The sequence below is a fragment of the Canis aureus genome, chromosome 31 (genome assembly GCF_053574225.1).
Source record: "Canis aureus isolate CA01 chromosome 31, VMU_Caureus_v.1.0, whole genome shotgun sequence".
Lineage (NCBI taxonomy): Eukaryota > Metazoa > Chordata > Mammalia > Carnivora > Canidae > Canis > Canis aureus.
Genome location: NC_135641.1, coordinates 28,652,620 through 28,672,137, shown reverse-complemented (window position 1 = coordinate 28,672,137; position 19,518 = coordinate 28,652,620). Strand labels below are relative to the sequence as shown.

Below are 19,518 nucleotides of genomic sequence, written 5' to 3'. Positions count from 1 at the left end.
TATTTTTAAATGGAATTTTAACAATCTTTATTAGTATACAGTGGTAATATGTATAATCTATTAAAAAATACTTTCCCCATTTTCAATTGAAATAATTGGAGATAGCTTGTAAGTGTCTATTTCTATTTATGAGTCCCTTAGGTTTCTGAGATTCTGGACTTGCAACCACTGAACTATTCTAGGTCAGTCATTTTAGAGATTAAACCTGAAATCCAGAGATAGGAAACCAGTTCATTGAACAAATACGTGTTTTCTTCCTATGTTGTGTTAGTAGGCCCTGTGCTATGTATAGGTATATTGTGATGTATAAAACCCACATGGTCTTACCCTCATGGATGCCATAGTCTTCAGCAGTTTTCCAGAGGGGGAAATAGATATTAAGCAAATAAAGAAAACATTCTGATTACACATTGAGATATGTGTTATGAAGGCGGAAAACAGTGTGTGCTGACAAAGAATATGAATATGGAAATGAACATGAATATGAATATGAGAGCAGATTTAGATTGGGGTCCTAGGCAAGACCTCTGTGAAGTGATACTTAGGCTGAGACTTGAAGAAATCAATCTAGGCAGAGGGAATTGCATGTGCAAAGATCCTTAGGTCTGAATAAAACAAGATGTGTGCGCCTGGAGCTTTGTGAGCCAGGGAGAGAGTAAATTGAGATGATGATAGAATGGTAGGCAGGAGCCAGATGGTGCAAAGCTCTCCAGGCCATGCTGAGGGTTTGGCGTTTTATTGTAAATGAAATGGGAAGCTATTAAAGGGTTTAAGTAGGAGAGTGACAAGATCCAATTTATATTGTAAAATATAACCTCCACTGTAGAGTGGTTTGGAAGGGAAAATGGGTAAGAGTGTCAGTGAGGAATCTAGCCAGGAGCTGCTGATGACCTGGACAAGGTGGTGGCTTTGGGGCTGGAGAGGAGCAAACAGTTGGGATCAGACCCCTGATGTCTGGATCTCCCTGGCCGATGCTTCCCACTGCACTGCCTTGCCTGGCCTGAACTTGCCACTGGGTTGAAGCTGATTAATGTGCTCTTGGAGTGCTATACTGCTCTTTTGCAGAAAGTATTATTACCCCTTCAATTCACTCTGGTTGACTCTGCAGATTTTTCTTGGTGGATATTGTAAAAAAATAAAAAAATAAAAAAAAAATAAAAGATGATAGACAAAGATCATGTTTTAAAACAATAGCATTTTACCTGCAGGTAATTTAGATTTGAGGTGTATGAGGGAATTCCTCAGGCTTGCCAACCTGGATGAACAGATCTCCCTTGTGATGCAGGACAGTTTTAGGACAAGTCCAACATTGTGCAGTTCCTCTGATGTCAGGAAACTGTCATGCCTGTGCTCTTCCAAATAATGTGTCCTGTTCATTTATTTCTGGTGCCAAGAGATGTGTCTGTGAAAAAGAGGCCTTAAGACTGTAACTGAGAATATTTTTCTATGCCAAGTGAGAATGCTTTCTTTACACAAGACTTTTGTATGCGTAGAAGTGTTTACACTCCCCGCCCCCCCCCCCCCCCCGCCCTTTTTATACCAAGAGACAAAAAGTTGCATTTTCAACTCCAGTTGAGTGCTGTTTATTCCTGGTCTCTTGCTCCATAGATTTCTACTGTTTTCATGGGCTTATTTCAGTTAAGGAAGAAAAGAGAAGTATCCATGTGTTAGACTTTCTTTTTTTTTTTAAGAGTTTATTTACTTATTCACAAGAGACACACAGAGGGAGGCAGAGACATAGGCAGAGGGAGAAGCAGGCTCCCTGTGGGGAGCCCGATGAAGGACTCCATCCCAGGACTCTGGGATCATGACCTGACCCAAAGGTAGACACTCAACTGCTAACCCAGTGTGTTAGACTTCTTAAAGAGACAACTGATGATTAGTAATGGAAGGTATAATGAGGTCAGGAACCTGGCTTCAACACTTGGTTCTGGCATTTATTCCTATTGGATTTAGAGCCAGTGACTTAACTTCTGTAAGCCTCAATTTCCTGACCTATAAAAAATGCCCAATTATAATGCCTACCTCAAATTATTTCTATGAGAATTTAGAGAGATAATCCACACACAGTGCCTGATATGTAGTAAATGCTCAGCAACTGTTATCTGTGAATAAAACTCAGGAGAATTTTACTTATTGCTACTACTCCTAACCATGAGTCTTCCTATCAACTTTAATTCTATCTGAAAATTAAGCCTCCCAGACAAGCATGGCTACTTCCTGGTCCTATAGCACACTGTAATGTATATTCTTAATTCCTTAAGACAATCTTCAGAAGCAATTCCTCATCATTCAAATAATTTCAAGAAGCAAAATATGCCTCTGTGCAAAGAAATTAAATAGCTTTCTCGATACCATACAACTAGTCGGGGACAAGGCTAGGATACCTCTGGGAGGTGTGAAAAATGGTTTTCTTTTTAAGGGGCACAGTGCAGAGGACCATGGCACATTGAAGAACCCTGACTTCAGAGATTAGAAGTTGTGCTGCCATGTTTTTCTCTCTTTCTGTTGTTCTACCTCTTTATCTGTTCATTGAACTTTAACTTAGATCATCCTGAAATGTCTGTTCTAGTTCTAAAATCTTAAGATTCCAGGAAAGTCTTCGTGTTTGAAATATCTTGTGGTCTGCATCGTCCAGAGCTCATTGGTGAGCTGCCTGGAAAGCAGGGTTCATTCTAGGTCATCTTCCCTGGGTGATAGTCTATAAGAAAGACCATAGAGTTATGACTCTGAGCTTAACCAGAATCAAACTTCCTTTCATGAGTGGAAGTCCTTAGAATGGCATATAAATAATTTGGCTTCATGGGAATGATGACATTAAGCTTTCCTCACCCTCACATTCCATGATATTCTACAATCAAACAGGGCTTTCTTAGAAGACTGTTATAGATTTAGATTTGGGGATGGAGAGGTCATGCATTTTTCTAGAACTTAGATGCTGTCATCCATCAAGCACCACCAAGTACAGTCATTCCTCAGGTGGATGCCTTCTCTCTACCCTTACTGCTACTGCCTGACGAACACCCTTATTATATGTGATGGCTCCCAGAGTGGCTTCCATGACCACTGAGCACCCATTCTAATTCACCCTTCTCTATTGTTCCTCACTTTGGCTTTTTGAAAGACTGCCCTCATATGTCTCCTCAGACTAACTATCTTTTAATGTTTTCCCATTGCTTAATACACTGTTGCCTAAGGCTTCTCCTGTCTGAAGTGGGTGGAGCAAGACAAGCTTCTGGCATGAGGAAAGAAGCTATTTTAATTTCCGCTTCTGTTTAGTATTGGTCTCTTTAAACATTTCAACTTTTATGTATAATGTACACATTATTTGCAGAGTAGTACATAGCTGTAATTTATAAATTATATATATATATATTTATACAAAGAGAGGTTGTAGATTAGAATGTTTTTACAGATAGGGACGTATAATCAAAAGAGTTTAGAGATCATTGGTTTAAAGGGTAAAGTAAAACTTACTGACTTTGCTTAAGGAACTTCAGGTGTCTTGGACCCATATTTTTCTTCTGCTGTCACTGTGTGCACTCCTTTATTTCTCTATACTTTGTACGTGTCTGCTTGCCTAATCCTTGAGCATGCTCAGCTGGGCCATTGTTCCTGCTGATACTCCTTAAAGCCAAATCCCCCTGCCTATTCAAGTATAAGTCTAAAATGTTGCTTCATCTTCCAAGCCTTCCTTACCTATCTCTTGCCGGAACCCACTCTCCTGGGTAAAATTAGCATCCCCTCTCTATGATTCTGTGGCATTTTCCCTGTTCCTCTGTGACAGCACTTTTCATGTTCTTTGCTGCAATGATTAGTTGTGTATGTGTCTCCCTGATGAGGCTGTGGGAACCTTCAAGGCAGGAAGTGCACCCTCCACGTCTTTGTCTCCAGCACCTAGTGCATGTCGGAAGTCCATAAACGGTGTTTGAGTTATTTTAAATTTTCATGAACATCTTATAGAGAAGAATCTGGGAGGGAGGGGCTGATAGTATGAGGAATAAAATTGTCTTGGTACCAAATTCCCATTCCCATTGGCATTTCAATCCTATTTCAGTTACCCTGCCCTGCTTCTTTGGCCTTCCCTAGTTCAGATTGCTTCAGTGAAAAGCTTCCTCTGGACAAGTATGCCCTTTCTTTCCATTTAGCTTTGAGGAGGCATGAAGGTTAGGGATTGCCTGTCTCAAGGTCACTTGATTCCCGTGGAAGTGCAAGGCAACTCTTTAGAGACCGTGCAGTTTATGGAGGACGCCGCTGTGCTTGCCAGACTGTGCTCAGTGTGGAGGGGCTGAGAATGAGAAAGGGAAGAAATGGTCTGAAGGCTGCAGGCGTTACAGGACACGACAGTAAACGGCTTCCTTATAAATCAGGAGCTCCCCTGAAAGTCACAGGTGACAATGAAAAAATCTCAGCTGTAACTTACCTCCTTTCGACCTGTGAACACTCCTTACCTACTCTATGCCTGGCACTGTGTTAGGCGCTGTGACAGTGATGGATAATGAAAGGTCCCTGCCCTCGAGGACCTCAGGGTTGAGCAGCAGAGATAGAAGACAGTAAGCCAGCAGCTCTAACAGTGTGGGCAGCCCTCTCCTAACCTGTGCACAGGGTAGCTCTGCAGAGGGAGTGATTAGATTTGCTTCAGGGTGTCAGGCCCTCAGAGAAAGGCTGAGCCCAGAAAACTCAGGAGGAGTTCTGGGCAGAGGAGGAAGGCAGGGGTTGTGCCTTTCAGGCAGAGGGAACGGAAGCAGCAAGGGTCTATCTAGATCAAGGGTTGGTGAGCTTTCTCTGTAAGGGGCCTGCTAGGAAATATTTTAGGCTTTGCAGGCTTGTTGAGTCTCTGTTTCAACTGCTTATCTGTGTCGTCAGAGCAGGAAAGTAGCCCTAGGCAAATGTGTGAATGAATGAATGGGCATGGCTCCGTTCCAATAAAACTTTATTTACAAAATTGGCAGCAGTGGGGCTGTAGTTTGCCAACTCCTGGTCTAGAGGAAGGATCTTTGGAGAACCTTTAATCTGATGGTTCCTCATCTTTTCAAGAATTAAGATTACTTGGCACTTGCTGTCTCCTATGCCTAGAAGGCTCCTCTTAGTGCTCTTCTAGACAACCCCGATGGCCTGCTGCTTCTCTTCATTCAGGTCTCTGGGTCACCGCCATCTTTTAGCTACTCGCCCACAGTAGCACACGCACCTCTGGTATGTTCCATCACTTTTCATTGCTTTCATTTTTAGTACAGCACCTGTACTAAAACTCTTTTTTATATTAATTGTTAATCTGTTTATTTTCTGTCTTCCTACTGGAATGTAAGCTTCATGTCTTATTCTCTGTTAAATTCAGTGGTGTGCTGGGGCGCATCGTGCTCATCTCTTCCCAGCTCTAGCTCTGTGTTCAGTGTTGTTACATGGTAGTGTCAAATCAGCTGTGATGGAAATATTTACATGGTGGGAGTCAGCCCCGTGGAAATCAGGTTTGGGGTAGTTTTTTGTTTTTGTGTGGTTTTTGTTTTGTTGTTGTTGTTGTTGTCGTTGCAAGCTGGCTTACTAGCAAATCACTAGCTATCCCCTGTACCTAGAATAATAACCTCCACAAAGCCCAGTGCTCAGTGAATACTTGTTTTTTGAGTATCTGTTGATTGAGAAAATAGATATGCACATACAGATACAAAGTCTTTTGCAATTATTGTTGCTACACAGGGAGCTCATGGCTGTCAGGTCAGTAACTGCTCATGTCATCTGTCACCTGCATGTGACCAATGGCCAGGACATCACTTCCTTTTTACCCCTCAGGGCAGATTCTGGGGGCCATGATGACAATCTCCAGTCTTAAGCCCTCTGTCTGCAAGGTACTCTTTTTCCTGGGTCCACTGCAGTCTGCTGAGTGAAGGCAAGGCCTCAGTCTGACGTCTCTTTTACTAAACAAAATGCATTTTTAATGAATTCCTCTAACTCAGTGTGGTTGTAATTTTTGCAATGTGTTCCAAATCCCAGATAAGTTCAGTCTTCTTTCAAATGTCTTACTGCACTCCGTTTCTGATTTGTCTGGGTCTTTGATGTGATGTAAATATGCCCTAGTCTATACCTTTTAGCTGTGATCTGGTCAGAGATATATCTGTTTATGAACAGTCTTCAACCCTAATAGTCTCATTTTTAAATCAGCAGCAGTATGAGGCCCCAGAAGCACTTGACAAGAATCACATTTAACAGCCTCTTCTATCTTCGTTCCTTTAAGTGGCAACATTAAACCTTCATACTGAGGCCCCCTTTCTAGGCCCACAGAGACTGATTAAAAACCCCATCAAATTACTCTCACAATTCATGTTGCACATGTACAAAGAACTGCATTTTCAAGATGACTGGTAAACGGTCTTTTTATTTCCCTGTCCTAAGTACACACTAAGACACAGCGGAGTGAACTTGAATTGAGAGGGCCATCTGGCTGCTCCCAGAGCTTTCCAGGACATGAAGGCTGGAGAGGACCTTGCATTGTCCTGCAGGCTGCCTTAGCTTTGGTAGAGGCTCCTAAGCTCCACAGCTGTTCTGATGTGGAGTTATTCTCCTTCTCCCTGTTTGCTTCTGTCCACGATAGAAAACTCGCACCTTTCTTCAGGCAGCCTGTTCTCTCTTTGAATCCAGTTCACAGAAGATTCTTTTTTACCTGCCTCCCTGTAACTTCCACCCACTGGCCCTAGTTCTATCCCCGTGGAGTCACTCGGAACACATTGGCTTCTTACTTCTGTTTGCTGTTAAGAAAGTGAGGGCAACTCTCACATCCCTGGAGTCTTCCCTTCTCCAGGCTGCATATTTGACTGTTCATTCAGCTGTTCCTCACATGGCAGTCCTTTGTGCCGTTCTATTTGGCTCCCTTTTCTTCCGGATGTGTGCAAGTTTTGCCATTGTCTTTCTTAAAGTGACCAGATGGTGCAGAGAATAGCTAAGACCACAGGCTCTTCAGCTAGAAGTACCTCTTACTTTACTAGTTCTCTGACTTTGGGATAGTGAGGTAGCTTCTCTGACTTTCCATAATCCCATCGGAAAAATGAGAGAAAAGTACCTTACACATTCAGTTATTGTGCGTATTAAATAAAAATATCATCAGGGGAGAGTGCCTGGTACAAAGGAGATGATACAAATATAGCCATCGTTATTGTAATAAGTACTATTAATTCTCTAGATATGGCTTCCATCACAACCTTTGGATCACTGTTGTATTTTTCATTTTTATTATTGACCTTAGACAAGATATCTTCCCTCTGATATTTTTGTTTTGAGGGATATCTTCCCTCAGGTATTTTTGTTTTTGTTTTTATCTTTGACATAGATGAAGAAGGATATTTTGATGAAGGGGAGTGTTAGATTCCAAGGTTTTTTCCAATCCTAAAATTCATTTTATTTTCTGCCATCCAGTGGTCATCCTGAGATGTATGATCAGGTCCCCATAGTTCCACCTTTCCCCCGGTCTCTAGTACATACCAAGGTAACTATTCCACTACACTACATGTTGCCCAGGCAGAAAAGTCTAGATAGCTCTTACAGATCACAGCTCTCCTGAGTGGCTTTGAATTCAGACCTCTGTTGAAATTGCCATATCATCCTGAAGGGAAGCCGTATTGAGCATGAGTTCTTATCCTTTACCTACTTTCTTGCCCAACCTCTTTGAGAATTAAATTTCTAATTTGCTTTGTGGCTGTATTTATCACTAAGTTTTTTATTGTAGAATGGTTTTAAATGTACAGAAAAGTTAAGCTATTACAGAGCTCCCATATAAACTATACCCAGTTTCCCATGTTAACATCTTACATTAGTTTGGTATATTTATGAAAATTTACAAATCACTATTGATACATCATGAATAACTAAAGACTATAATATTCAGATTTCGTTAGTTTTTACCTACTGTTCTTTTTTAGTTCCAGGATCCCATTTAGAATACCACATTACATTTAGTTGTCATATCTCTTTAGACTCTCTTGGCTGTGCCATTTTCTTAGATTTTGCTTGTTTTTGATGACCTTGACAATTTAAGTGTTCCTAGTCAGCTGTTTTGGAGAATGTCCTTTAGTTGGTATTTGTCTGGTGTTTTTCTCATGATCAGACTGGGGTTATGAATTTTGGGAATGATCAGAGGTAAGGTGCCATTCTCATCGCATCATATCGAAGGTATCTGTTATATCAGCATGATTTATGACTGTTGATAGTAACCTTGATCACCTTGCTGAGGTAGTGTTCTGTTTATCAGGTTTCTCTGCTATAAAATTACTCCATCCCTTCCCTCTTTTCCTATTGCACTTTTTGGAAGAAAGTCACTATATACAATCAATGGAAGTTTATTTTTTGTTTACCTAACTGTCCAAAGTGAGTAGGTCTCATGGCTATTGTCTTTTTTCTGTCAGTATTCAGAGGCCCACATTCTTCTTTTTTGTTGACATCCCCTAGGGCTTTGTCATCTAAATCTAGCCAGCATTAAGAGAATGTTTGCTTTTAAAAGCCTCGGCCTGAAAATGGCACACATCACTTCCACTTACATTCCATATGACACTCATTCATCTGCCAAACCTAACTGCAAGGGAGGCTAGGACATATGGTCTAGCTGGGTGCCCAGGAAAAAGAGGAAATGGATTTGGGAGAAAAGCTAGCAGCATTTGCCACACCATTTTAGAGTACAAAAGATAACTAACCAAATCCCTGCCACCTCACCATCTAATAATATAGCCATCACTTCATAGAAAAAGAAAAATAATAGAACATTATCTTAGAATCAAGAAGAGTCATATAAATTGGAAAATATCCATTGTTTGTCTGGAATGCCCTTTCTCTCTTTTTTCCCTCCCCCCTTTTGTATATTAAAATGCCACTTACTCTTCAAGTGATGGATGAGGTGCTTTCACCCAATCTTAATACAGAATTAGTCCCTTATTTCTTGGTTCCATCATGCCACTCTGCATCTATCCCTTATTTGACACCTACCCCACATTAGTCTTATATATAAATATGTTTCATGCATTAGACTTAGTGGTCCCTGAGAACAGCACAGGATTTATTCATCTCTTAGATCCCCAAGCATTGTCTGACAAATAAAAAGCATATTTGCCGAGTGCCTCCAGGATTTTTGATGTACCAAAAAGGGTTCTCATTTTTTTTAAGCATTTCCTTTAAAATACAACAAAACATGTCCTCCCCCCATCCCCATTATAAAAGTGATCCACTCTTATGATAGCCAAACCTCCATGAAGGAGATACTCTTGATCTGAGCCCAGAAAGGTTGGTAGGGTTTGATAGGTGGCAATCAGGGTACAGGCAGGCCTGGCTTTCTATGACACATCCTAGGTTCATGGCATTTGTTCAATAGATGGTCAAGTCTCCTTTGAAACATCTTGAGTGCAAGGCATTTGCTTTCATAGATCATCACATAATTAAAACTCAGACTCTCAGCTTGTCTGGCAGTGCTTTTGGGCAGCCAGGGATGGTATAAAAGCTGATGCTCATTATCTTGAACAGGAGTTACCAATCTGAATTCCCTGGGCCCCAACAGGAGGATAGCTTCACCATAGCAAAAGAAGTGTTTAATTACAGCTACAGAAAGAAGAGCCTGAAAAAAAACAAACAATCTTTTGTGGGCATTAGTGACTTAGTTGCCATGCATCTCATTACCAACCAAAAAAATAACTTCTTAAAGTGATCTTATCAAGCTTATTAGATTAAAATATCATTATAAGATAGTTGCCCCTTTCATTCTATTCTTTTCTATCCTCTATCCTAGCCCACTGTTTATTTTAATGACTTACAAACTTAGTTAATATTTCACTAAAACAGAAATCAGAAGGCATCTGGTATTCATCATTGAAAACAGACCTTAATTAGGATTTATATTCTTACAGATTTCAGTTCATACTTATCACCTATATTTATTCATCGAAACTCTCAGTGGTGATAGTTAGAATGTGAATTATTTTTCCCTTTATACAGGTATGACCACTGAGCTTCAAAAGTAAAATGACTTCCTCAGGACCACATGACAGTTGTTCAAAGCTGGGTCCTTTGACTGCCTATATTTAATGAAGTGTGCCATATTAGCACCTACCTGCCAATTAGTTAGTCTCATGGCAGAGCCACGTATGTTCTTCTTATTTCCCCTGATTATAAAAGTGATCCACAGTTATGGTGGCCACGCTTCCTTGGAGAAGGTGATCATGAGCTGAGCCTTGAAAAGTTGGTAGGGAGGGTTTGATAGATGGTGATAGCGGTACAGGATATTATTTTACAGTGATCTTAGCTAGCTGTGTGTCCTCTAGTACATCATATGGGGTGGGCCCATTGGGCCCATGGAGACAGCACACTGAACATGAATCCATTCTTTGATTTCTGCCACTGCTCAGGGCAGAGGATTCTAATGTGTCAATAGATGCTTATGGAAGGGACCTCAAGATATTTTCATTTAACTTCTAGATAGTATTGATAAAGAAATTAAGGCCCACAAAGTAAATAAATTGAACTTATTTAACATGCATGTATAACATATAGTTATCAGTCAGAATGCTTAATTTACAGTTCAGTTCTTTTTGTTCAGAACCCTGCTTTCTTATTCTCAGTTTCCTTGGCATCTTTTCTGGTTCTTTGAGTTGCTTTGAAGAAGACATGTTTATATAGAGATTGCCTCATATTCCTGAATATATGTAATCAAATCATATGTGAAAAAGTTTAACCACAGACATAGGTTGTAGAGAGCAGGTCCATTTCCAGATAGTTAAATGCACTGAATCCTTAACTAGAATTCTTATTTAGAATTAATAGCCATCAATAAATGTGTTTGGTTTAACACACTGTATCTAGTATGTTGCCTGACCAAAAAAAAAAAAAAAAAGGTTAAGAGTAAATATTGGTTGAATAAATGGGTGAAGGAATGAAATTGACTATCAGGTAAAATTTGGTGATTGTCCTTTTGAGGGTAGTGTGTTGTTATTTCAGTGATGCATTAGAATAGTGTAATTTTTTTAAGATTTTATTTATTTATTCATGAGAGACACAGAGAGAGGCAGAGACACAGGCAGAGGGAAAAGCAGGCTCCTCACAGGGAGCCTGATGTGGGACTCAATGCCTGGACTCGGGATCACGCCCTGAGCCAAAGGCAGATGCTCAACCGATGAGCCACCCAGGCGTCCCAGAATAGTGTAATTTTTGCCCAGTACTGAGGTAGAGATAAAAATGGTAGTGATGTTATAGAAACTGAATTGTTGCTGGCAGCCAGCACCACAAAGCTTTAAATATTTATGTTAGCTGATGTATAAAAATCCAAATGTGGTATACAAAGTTCGGTTTGGTGGTGTTAGTGTGAAGAGAGTTTTTAAAAGGTAAGGACCACTCCTAGTTTGAAATACTTAGAGAAATATGCATGAATTTCTTTCTTTCTTTATTTTTGTACTGGAAAAATGACTTTTGTAGTGCTGGGGCTCCTCTCTGGTGAGGTATTTATTGAAAGTGAAATCTGTTTTCATATACTTTTTAGTCACATCTCATGGCCGTGGGGGTTTTGCTTTTTCCTGTGGTTCTCATACAAGCCATTCCTTTCTTTCTAGCTGAAGTGGAGCAGAATTTTGAAACCCAGGAGTTTATAATGAATAGTTAGCAATGAGCAGAAATACAAGTCTTTCAGGACCTGATTTTGACTGCTGGAAGCTTAGGAATTATAGTGGCAGTTTGGTCTAAATAGTGATTCTGGAATGGGACCATAAACTTGGCGGCATCTTGCAGTCAGACACTAGACGCATGAGGGATGGAAATAATTTACTTTTTAAGAATGCCTCTGTATTTTCCTGATGATAATTAGTTTTATCTAGTTATATTTGGTTTATTGCTGCATAGTATTATGACTCTGCCTCTGGAAGGAAAAAAGAAGAATAAAGATATGTTATTGAAATATCCCCTTTCCAAACATTTATTTCGATATTTAAGCCATTGGCATTTGTGAGTTTATTTAGAGAATTTTTGGACAATTTGCATGTGTTTTTTTATAAACAAAATAAGAATTTGAATAATCATTTCATTTTGTTTTGCAGAACCCCAGCTGAAGGGAATTGTGACAAGGTTATTCAGCCAGCAGGGATATTTCCTGCAGATGCACCCAGATGGTACCATTGACGGGACCAAGGACGAAAATAGTGACTACAGTAAGGAACATTAGCTTCCTGAAATACCATTATGATCAAATGTATGGCCCAATGTATCTTAAGACTTAAGACATGGGCAGGCTGCCTTTTGAACTATTTAACTGCTAGTAAGCTTATGTCTTGTCTTTTATCCTTTTTGCTAAAATTCCCTATAGTTAAAGAGGCAATTGGGGAAGGTAACCTACTAAATGAGAAGGTAGGAGGCTTGAAGGAGTTTCAAATAGTCAATGGATAAAAAAATCCTCCCATCCCAGGGTTTGTAGTCAATATGTATTCACAGGAACAAGGCAGACTTTCCAGCGCAAGATGTTGTTTTAATCCTAGAACCAAATGAGAAACATGTTATAATAATTTTCAGAACATTGTTTCTGGCACATCAAAATTACTTCTTAAGGTAAACATTGAATACATACATATGTATATTACATGTGATTTCATTTTGATTGAGGACAAAATTATTGATTTTAAAATAAAAAAATATATTTTTTATTTTATATTGATTTAGAAAGAAAAATAGTATGATGATATTTTGGTAATAACAGGATAATAAAGACTAGTAGACCTGAAATTTTATTTGTTTTTTAAACAAAATGCCAAATATTCAAAGTTTATTAATAATGTCCCTGGAATTAGTTTTTAACTAATTTAAGTATGGAGGTAACAAGTTTAATAACTAACTAAACTCAAATCAAGATGTAACAAAGTATATTTGCAGTTCAGAAGAATTTTGAATACAAGTTTCAGAGCCACTACCTTCCTGAGGGTACATATATGTCCCACTGAGTTGTCTTCTGACTGGATATGATTTTGAGGTCGGTGTGACAATCTACTAAACTGCATGAGATAATCTAAGAAGCCTTATATTTTAGGTGAAATAGAAGTTAGATTAAAATGAAAGATTCGAGGGAAGATCTGCAATTCTTAAAGTGTGAAAATTTGCTTGTCTACCCCTTTTAAGTCATTCTTTGTTTACTTAATATTACACTTCACAAAATATGAATTACAATACAGAAAAGATCTTATTATGAAAATTTGCAGCTATTTCCCACATAGCTGATTAGCCTATTGTGGTTTGCATTGTTGTTTTGTGTTTATAAGAATGCATTCTCTTAAAAAAAATTCTTTCTTTCTTTCTTTCTTTCTTTCTTTCTTTCTTTCTTTCTTTCTTTCTTTCTTTCTTTTTCTTTCTTCTTTTGAATGCATTCTTTAAATGATTCATATTTACAACAGATTACAGAAGAATGAGCATGTCTTAATTTCCATGTAAGATTTTCAAGTATTGCCATTGCCGTTTGTACCTGCATGTAGATTTAGTGAGGCTGCAAGTATTGATGGAAAGAATCAGGGAGATTGCTTAGTTGTGTCACCTGCACTGTCCGGAGGTATCCTTTGATCTCAGTTTCTTTTTCTATAAAATGAGGTGGCTGGAGATAACAATATATATTTTTTTAGAATTCAATTAGCCAACATATAGTACATCATTAGTCTCATATGTAGTATTCAACAATGTATGCGTACTTGGGTGACATACTTGGGTGGCGATAATAATATTAATGTCTTCTGTCAGCACCATCCATCCAACATTTTAAAAAGGTGAAATAAGTGGAATAGTCATATTCAGTTCCACATGATGCAGCCATAACCCAGACAGCTATGTTGCCAGATGTATGACATTTATCATGGGTTTGTGCTCAAAGGGCAGGGGCAAAAGTGGGTTCAATGGACAAAAATCCTTCATTCACCATTACATAGAAAGATAACTGAAAAATACTCTCTCTGCAGATGCTAGATCAATGTCTGGCGTAAATTCATACCTGCTACATGTATATACACATACACTTATACACGTGTATATGTACGAATATATATGCCTATGCATATATAGGCATAATGGCATTATGCATAACACACATATTGAGGGTGGTGCATTTTGTCAAATACTTTTAGAAACTGAATTCATACATTCAAAGTATCTTATTTTTATTTTTTAAATTATTATTTTTTAAAAATATTTTATTTATTCAAGAGACAAAGAGAGAAAGGCAGAGACATAGGCAGAGGAAGAAGTAGGCTTCCTGCAGGGAGCCCTATGTGGGACTCGATCCCAGAACCCTGGGATTATGACCTGAGACAAAGGTGTGACACTCAACTGCTGAGCCACCCTAAAATATCTTATTTTTAAAAGATAAACAACTGCACACACTTTTTGATATATTGGTTTTAAAAGTAGTTTAGATATACAAACATACAACTAGGATAAATCTATCTGGATGCTCAACCCCTGGCTTAAAATTTAGTTAAAAAATATCAGTATATTTCCCACTGTGTGCTTTCCCAGATGGAGTTCCACTATCACACATAACAGCTATCCTGAATTTAGCATTGTTTATTTCCATGCAGTTTTAAAAATACATTTTTCATATATGTATACTTAAACCATTTGTAATACCATTTTGCATGTTTTTAAACTTTTTACAAATGAGAGCATTTCTGTATATAACTTCTGTGTACTTTTCCTCCATAATATTATGGTTTTGATGTGCATATGTGGTCGTATGATTGCTTTCTATCATTCATTTTCATTTCTGTAAACTATCTCTTTGCATGAAAATACCCAAATATATTTACCCATTCTCTTTTTGGTGGATAATTATCATCTCTATTTTAAGGCAACACAACTATATTTCTTATAGATGTTGAAAAGACCTTCCCTAACCATCCTTTATAAAATGATACATCTTAACGTTGATACTCTCTCTTCTGATATCCCCCACTTTTCTTGTATTCATAGCTCTTTTAAGCACTACACACACACACACACACACACACACACACACACACACAGAGTTGTTACTTGTTTGTTTTTGATCCTCCCCTTCCTCCCAGGAGAATGTAAGTTCCATGAGGGGAGAAATTTTGTTTTGCTCTTTAGTGTATCTTTAGAATGATCCCTAGTACATAGTAAGTACTCAACAATGGAATAAATGGAATGAATGGAATAAGTAAATGAATATCCTCCTGTGCATTTGTAAAAAGTTTCTCTGAGTCATTGCTAAATACTCTACCCACCCAAATATTATTTTAACTTTTTCTTCTGAAATAATTTTAGAAAATTTACAAAGTAATACAGGATATTTCTATATACTTTCCATCTAGTTTCTCTCATGATATCATTTTATGTACAACAGTAAAATTATCATTGCCAGGAAATTAACAATGGTATAGTACTATTGACTGAGCTGTAGACTTAATTCAGATTTTACCAGTTTTTCAATTAATGTACTTTCTTCTGATTCCCCCCTCACCACATATTTTCATTGAACATTTTCCAATGCAAGCAATTTTTATTTATACTTTTTCTTAGTGGGGATAAAGGGTAAAAATATCAGAAGGATTTGAATTCTACTCATTTTTTTTAATAGGAAATTATAAACCTCTAAGATGTGAAAATGACTTTTCTTTCTCTACTTTGTGTGGGCAGGAGTAAAAGCATTTGATTGTTTGAAAAAAAAATCTTGTTACTATGAGCATCTGTCAGAATTGTGCTGTTCGGTTCACTAGACATCATTAGGTCCAACCAACCTTACCATGGTATCTTGCATTGAATTGATAAAGACACCTGTTCTTTTGTTCATGAAGAAAAGACTAATTACATGTAATTGAGTACAAAAACAAATGGGTTTGTCAGCAGCAACAGATAAGAATCTCTGCAAATGTAATGATAACAAAAGATACAAAACTGTGTTGGAACACTGGCACAAAAAAGACAATTGCAGTTTGGAGAGTATTAATAGGAATATTTTACATAAAATTAGAAAGGTAATTATTCTGCTCTACTAGTTGCCATAGGAGAAGATGCATTTGAAGAGGTCAAACATGCTGGGGTGGAAACAATTAAGATTTTATAACCGAATGCATTGTTCTCTTTCCCTCTGAATAAAATATATGAACAATGATTTGAACATGAAATGAACTGCCTGATAAATTAGTACAATGGTGAAACTGGAGATATTCAAGCAGATGCTGTACCGGCCTTTGTAGGGAGTTTTACAAGAAAACCCTGTTGGTGTGGGAAGGGAGAAGAAGGTGGTTGGGGTAGTTTCAGAGCTCAGTGACTTTTAAAGTCTCCTTCAGTCCTGAGATTATTTTTTTTAAATTTTTAATCAAGATTTTTAATTTTAATTCCCATTTAATTAATATCCAGGGTTATATTAGTTTCAGTGTACAATATAGTGAGTCAACAATTCTATACATTATTCAGTGCTCATCATGATAAGTGTGCTCTTTAATCCTCATCACCTATATCACCTACCCCACCACCCCATAACTATCAGTTTGTTCTCTATAGTTGAGTCAATTTCTTGGTTTGTCTATCTCTCTCTCTTTTTCCATTTGTTATTTTATTTCTTAAATTCCACATATGAATGAAATCACATGCTATTTGCCTTTCTCTGACTAACTTATTTTGAAGCATTATACTTTCTAGCTTCATCCATGTTGTTGTAAATGGCAAGATTTCATTCTTTTTTTTTTGTGACTGAATAATATCCCATTGTATGTATGTACCACATCTTCTTTATCCATTCATCTATTGGTGCACATTTAATTGTGCCAGTTTTTGGGTTGTTTTCTGGGTTACTTACACTAAAGGGAGTGTTAACTAGTTGTATCCATGGGATGAGGTGAGCCCCGGTCCTCCTACTCTGCCATCTTCCCTGGGAGTCCAAGTCCTGAGATTCCTTCAACAATTATTTTGAATAGGTAAGATAAGTATATAATACAAAACCACAAATGTGCAAAAGGTATACAGTTGAGAAAGAGCAAAACAATCCCTGCCAGCCAGGAACTGGCATGGCACTCCAGCAGGCCTTGGTGTACTTCTGTTGAATATACACAATTTCACAGAACACCAAATCAGACAAGGCCACTGTGATTGTGGTGGATCATGACAAAAACAAGACCACTTAATCATGTCTGAACATAGACAAAAAGAAGAATGTTGTCCAAATTACAAAATGATCAAATATTTCTCTATCCTGGCTTATATGAGTGGCTGCTTATTAATTCACCAAACACTGCTTTAACTTTGTTCTTCTTGTCTTATAGATAATATTTATTAACATATGCAATCATAGAATGACAGTCACTTCTTTAGAGCATCCAATTGAAGGTAAATCTACATTTCTTTGAGCCCTACCTAAAATTCTCTAACTCAAGACCAAATGCTCTAACCCCTTCTACTGAGATCCCAGCTCTGTCATCGAGTGTATTTTTCCACCTTGCCATGAGTCATTAAACCCAACTTTGTTCAATTATAGGTATGTTTCTTTCCCTGGGAGACACTGACATAGTCAAAAGCAATTTTTTGTTCTCCTCTCTGCCCCCTGGCCACATTTCTTGGTGTTCTTCTGGATGTAGTCTGTGCATTTATCAACATATACCATGCAGTGTATCTATATCATCTCTCTCTCCGTTATCTAACACTTGTTCAGTACCTTTTTAAACTTATATTGTTGTATCTATGAGATTTTTCCATATTAGTACATATTTACACGGAATAATTTATTTAACCTAATTCTCTGTTGAAGGCTATTTCAGTTCTTTCTTATATTTTCTAATGCGAACAACACTATAAAGAATATCCTGGTTCATAAGTAATTTGCATGTGTACAAGTGTACTTATGGGACAGATACTTAGAAGTAGAATTCTGGTTAAGGGTATATGCTTTTTTAATTTTGAAAGATATCTCTCTGCTCTCTGTCATATAAATTTACATTGAGGTTGTCTATTTCCTTATGTTCTAGTCAGCACAGTGTGTTATCAAACTTCTGGTTCTTTGTTACCTAGAGACATAAGTATTATTTGTCTTATTATGACATCGGTTGAGCACTTGTTCATGTATTTTAAGAGCCATCTTCACTTCTTTTTCTATAAAATGTCTATTTATTTCTGTTTCTATGAAATGTCTTTTAATTTGTAGGAAATCTATTTATATTTTTAAAAATTAGCTCTTTATTATATGTGTTGTAGATTTTTACTCATTTTGTTTCTTGTCTCTGAATTTTTTTGGCCATGCTTTATTTATTTTATTTTATTATGAATATACTTTTACGCCCTCAGCTTTTCTTTGTCATTTAAAAAGGTTTTATTCATTACAAGATTATGTTTTAGACAATCTTCCATGCTTTGTCATAATAAATTAGTTTGACTTTTGTGCTTAATATTTAATTAATATGGAATCTGTTTCTTGAGATCTTTTGATTTAGACCTCTAATATTTTATATTCCTAACTACCGATTGCAAGTACACACACAATGTATTCTGAGTTTCATAAATTCAACTGGAAACTTAAAAATGTAGTCATCCAATTATGTTTTCTATACAATACCAAACATATGATGTTTTGATACCACCAGCCACAAGTATATAGACACAGCCAAAGCCAACAGAAGCTCTGTATTGCTAAACTATCAACAAAAACCTGATCCACATGGTTAGTTAGGAAAAATTATCAAGGACATAGGGATGCTGGGAAGAATTATAAAGAGGTTACTCCCTGACCAGGAACCTTCCTGGACAAGGAGTTCATCTTTTACATCTACTCAAGCATATACATTATAGTTCGCATGGGAATGTAAGGGCTATATTATATCCAATGATAGGGATATTATTTTCTTCTACTATCATCTATCCTTTAAGAATATGTCATCAATTTGTATGTGTGAAATCACACCTATAAGCTGGATGAAAAGAAAAAGAAATGTATGTGTTATCCTGCTGATTTTCTTTAAACAAGATTATTTACATAATCTTAAGCAAAGTACATATAATGTTACTCTTACAGTGGCATATTTTTTCTATATCAAAATTAATATTTATCCTCAGCTTATGAATGTAGTTACTTCACTTGATTTTTTAATAAAGAAAAATACCTTTTGATTTTAATAGCTAGAAGAAGAGTGATGAACATTTGTTAGAAATTTGTTTTTGTTGACTGTGTTTTAGTTTTAAAGAGTATGCCTCCAGATAATATTTGTGGAAAGCATGAACAAGAACAAATTATTTCCTTGAATAGTTTACCCACTCGCATTAAATAATAAGGGAATGACTTTCTAAACTTTTTGTAACCTTGGCCTCTTTCCTTCTTATTAGTCTTGTATTTCTTTTTGATCCTAAGTCTTCTGTCCTCATGTGTCCCTCTAGTCAGTGAAGGAAAACATGAACTGTTTGAAATTATCCTTCTTCCTTGTTGCTTCGTGACTGTTTATGGGCATTTTTATAGGCAGTATGCATAGTGGTTAAGAATCTTATGGGAGCTACTTAACCAAGTGTATTCCTAGAAAAAGCTGATGGCTGAGA

At 37.3% G+C, this 19,518-nt stretch overlaps 1 protein-coding gene across 3 annotated transcripts in view; it reads left to right on the top strand.

The window, feature by feature from the left end:
• The window catches only part of FGF12 (fibroblast growth factor 12), a 550,076-nt gene that overhangs the window by 328,499 nt on the left and 202,059 nt on the right, over window positions 1-19,518 (top strand). For all 3 annotated transcript variants that reach the window (XM_077880098.1, XM_077880097.1, XM_077880096.1), the window contains one exon: window positions 12,048-12,158. In XM_077880098.1, the coding sequence (XP_077736224.1) occupies window positions 12,048-12,158 (111 nt within the window). The remainder of the gene's footprint in view (window positions 1-12,047; window positions 12,159-19,518) is intronic.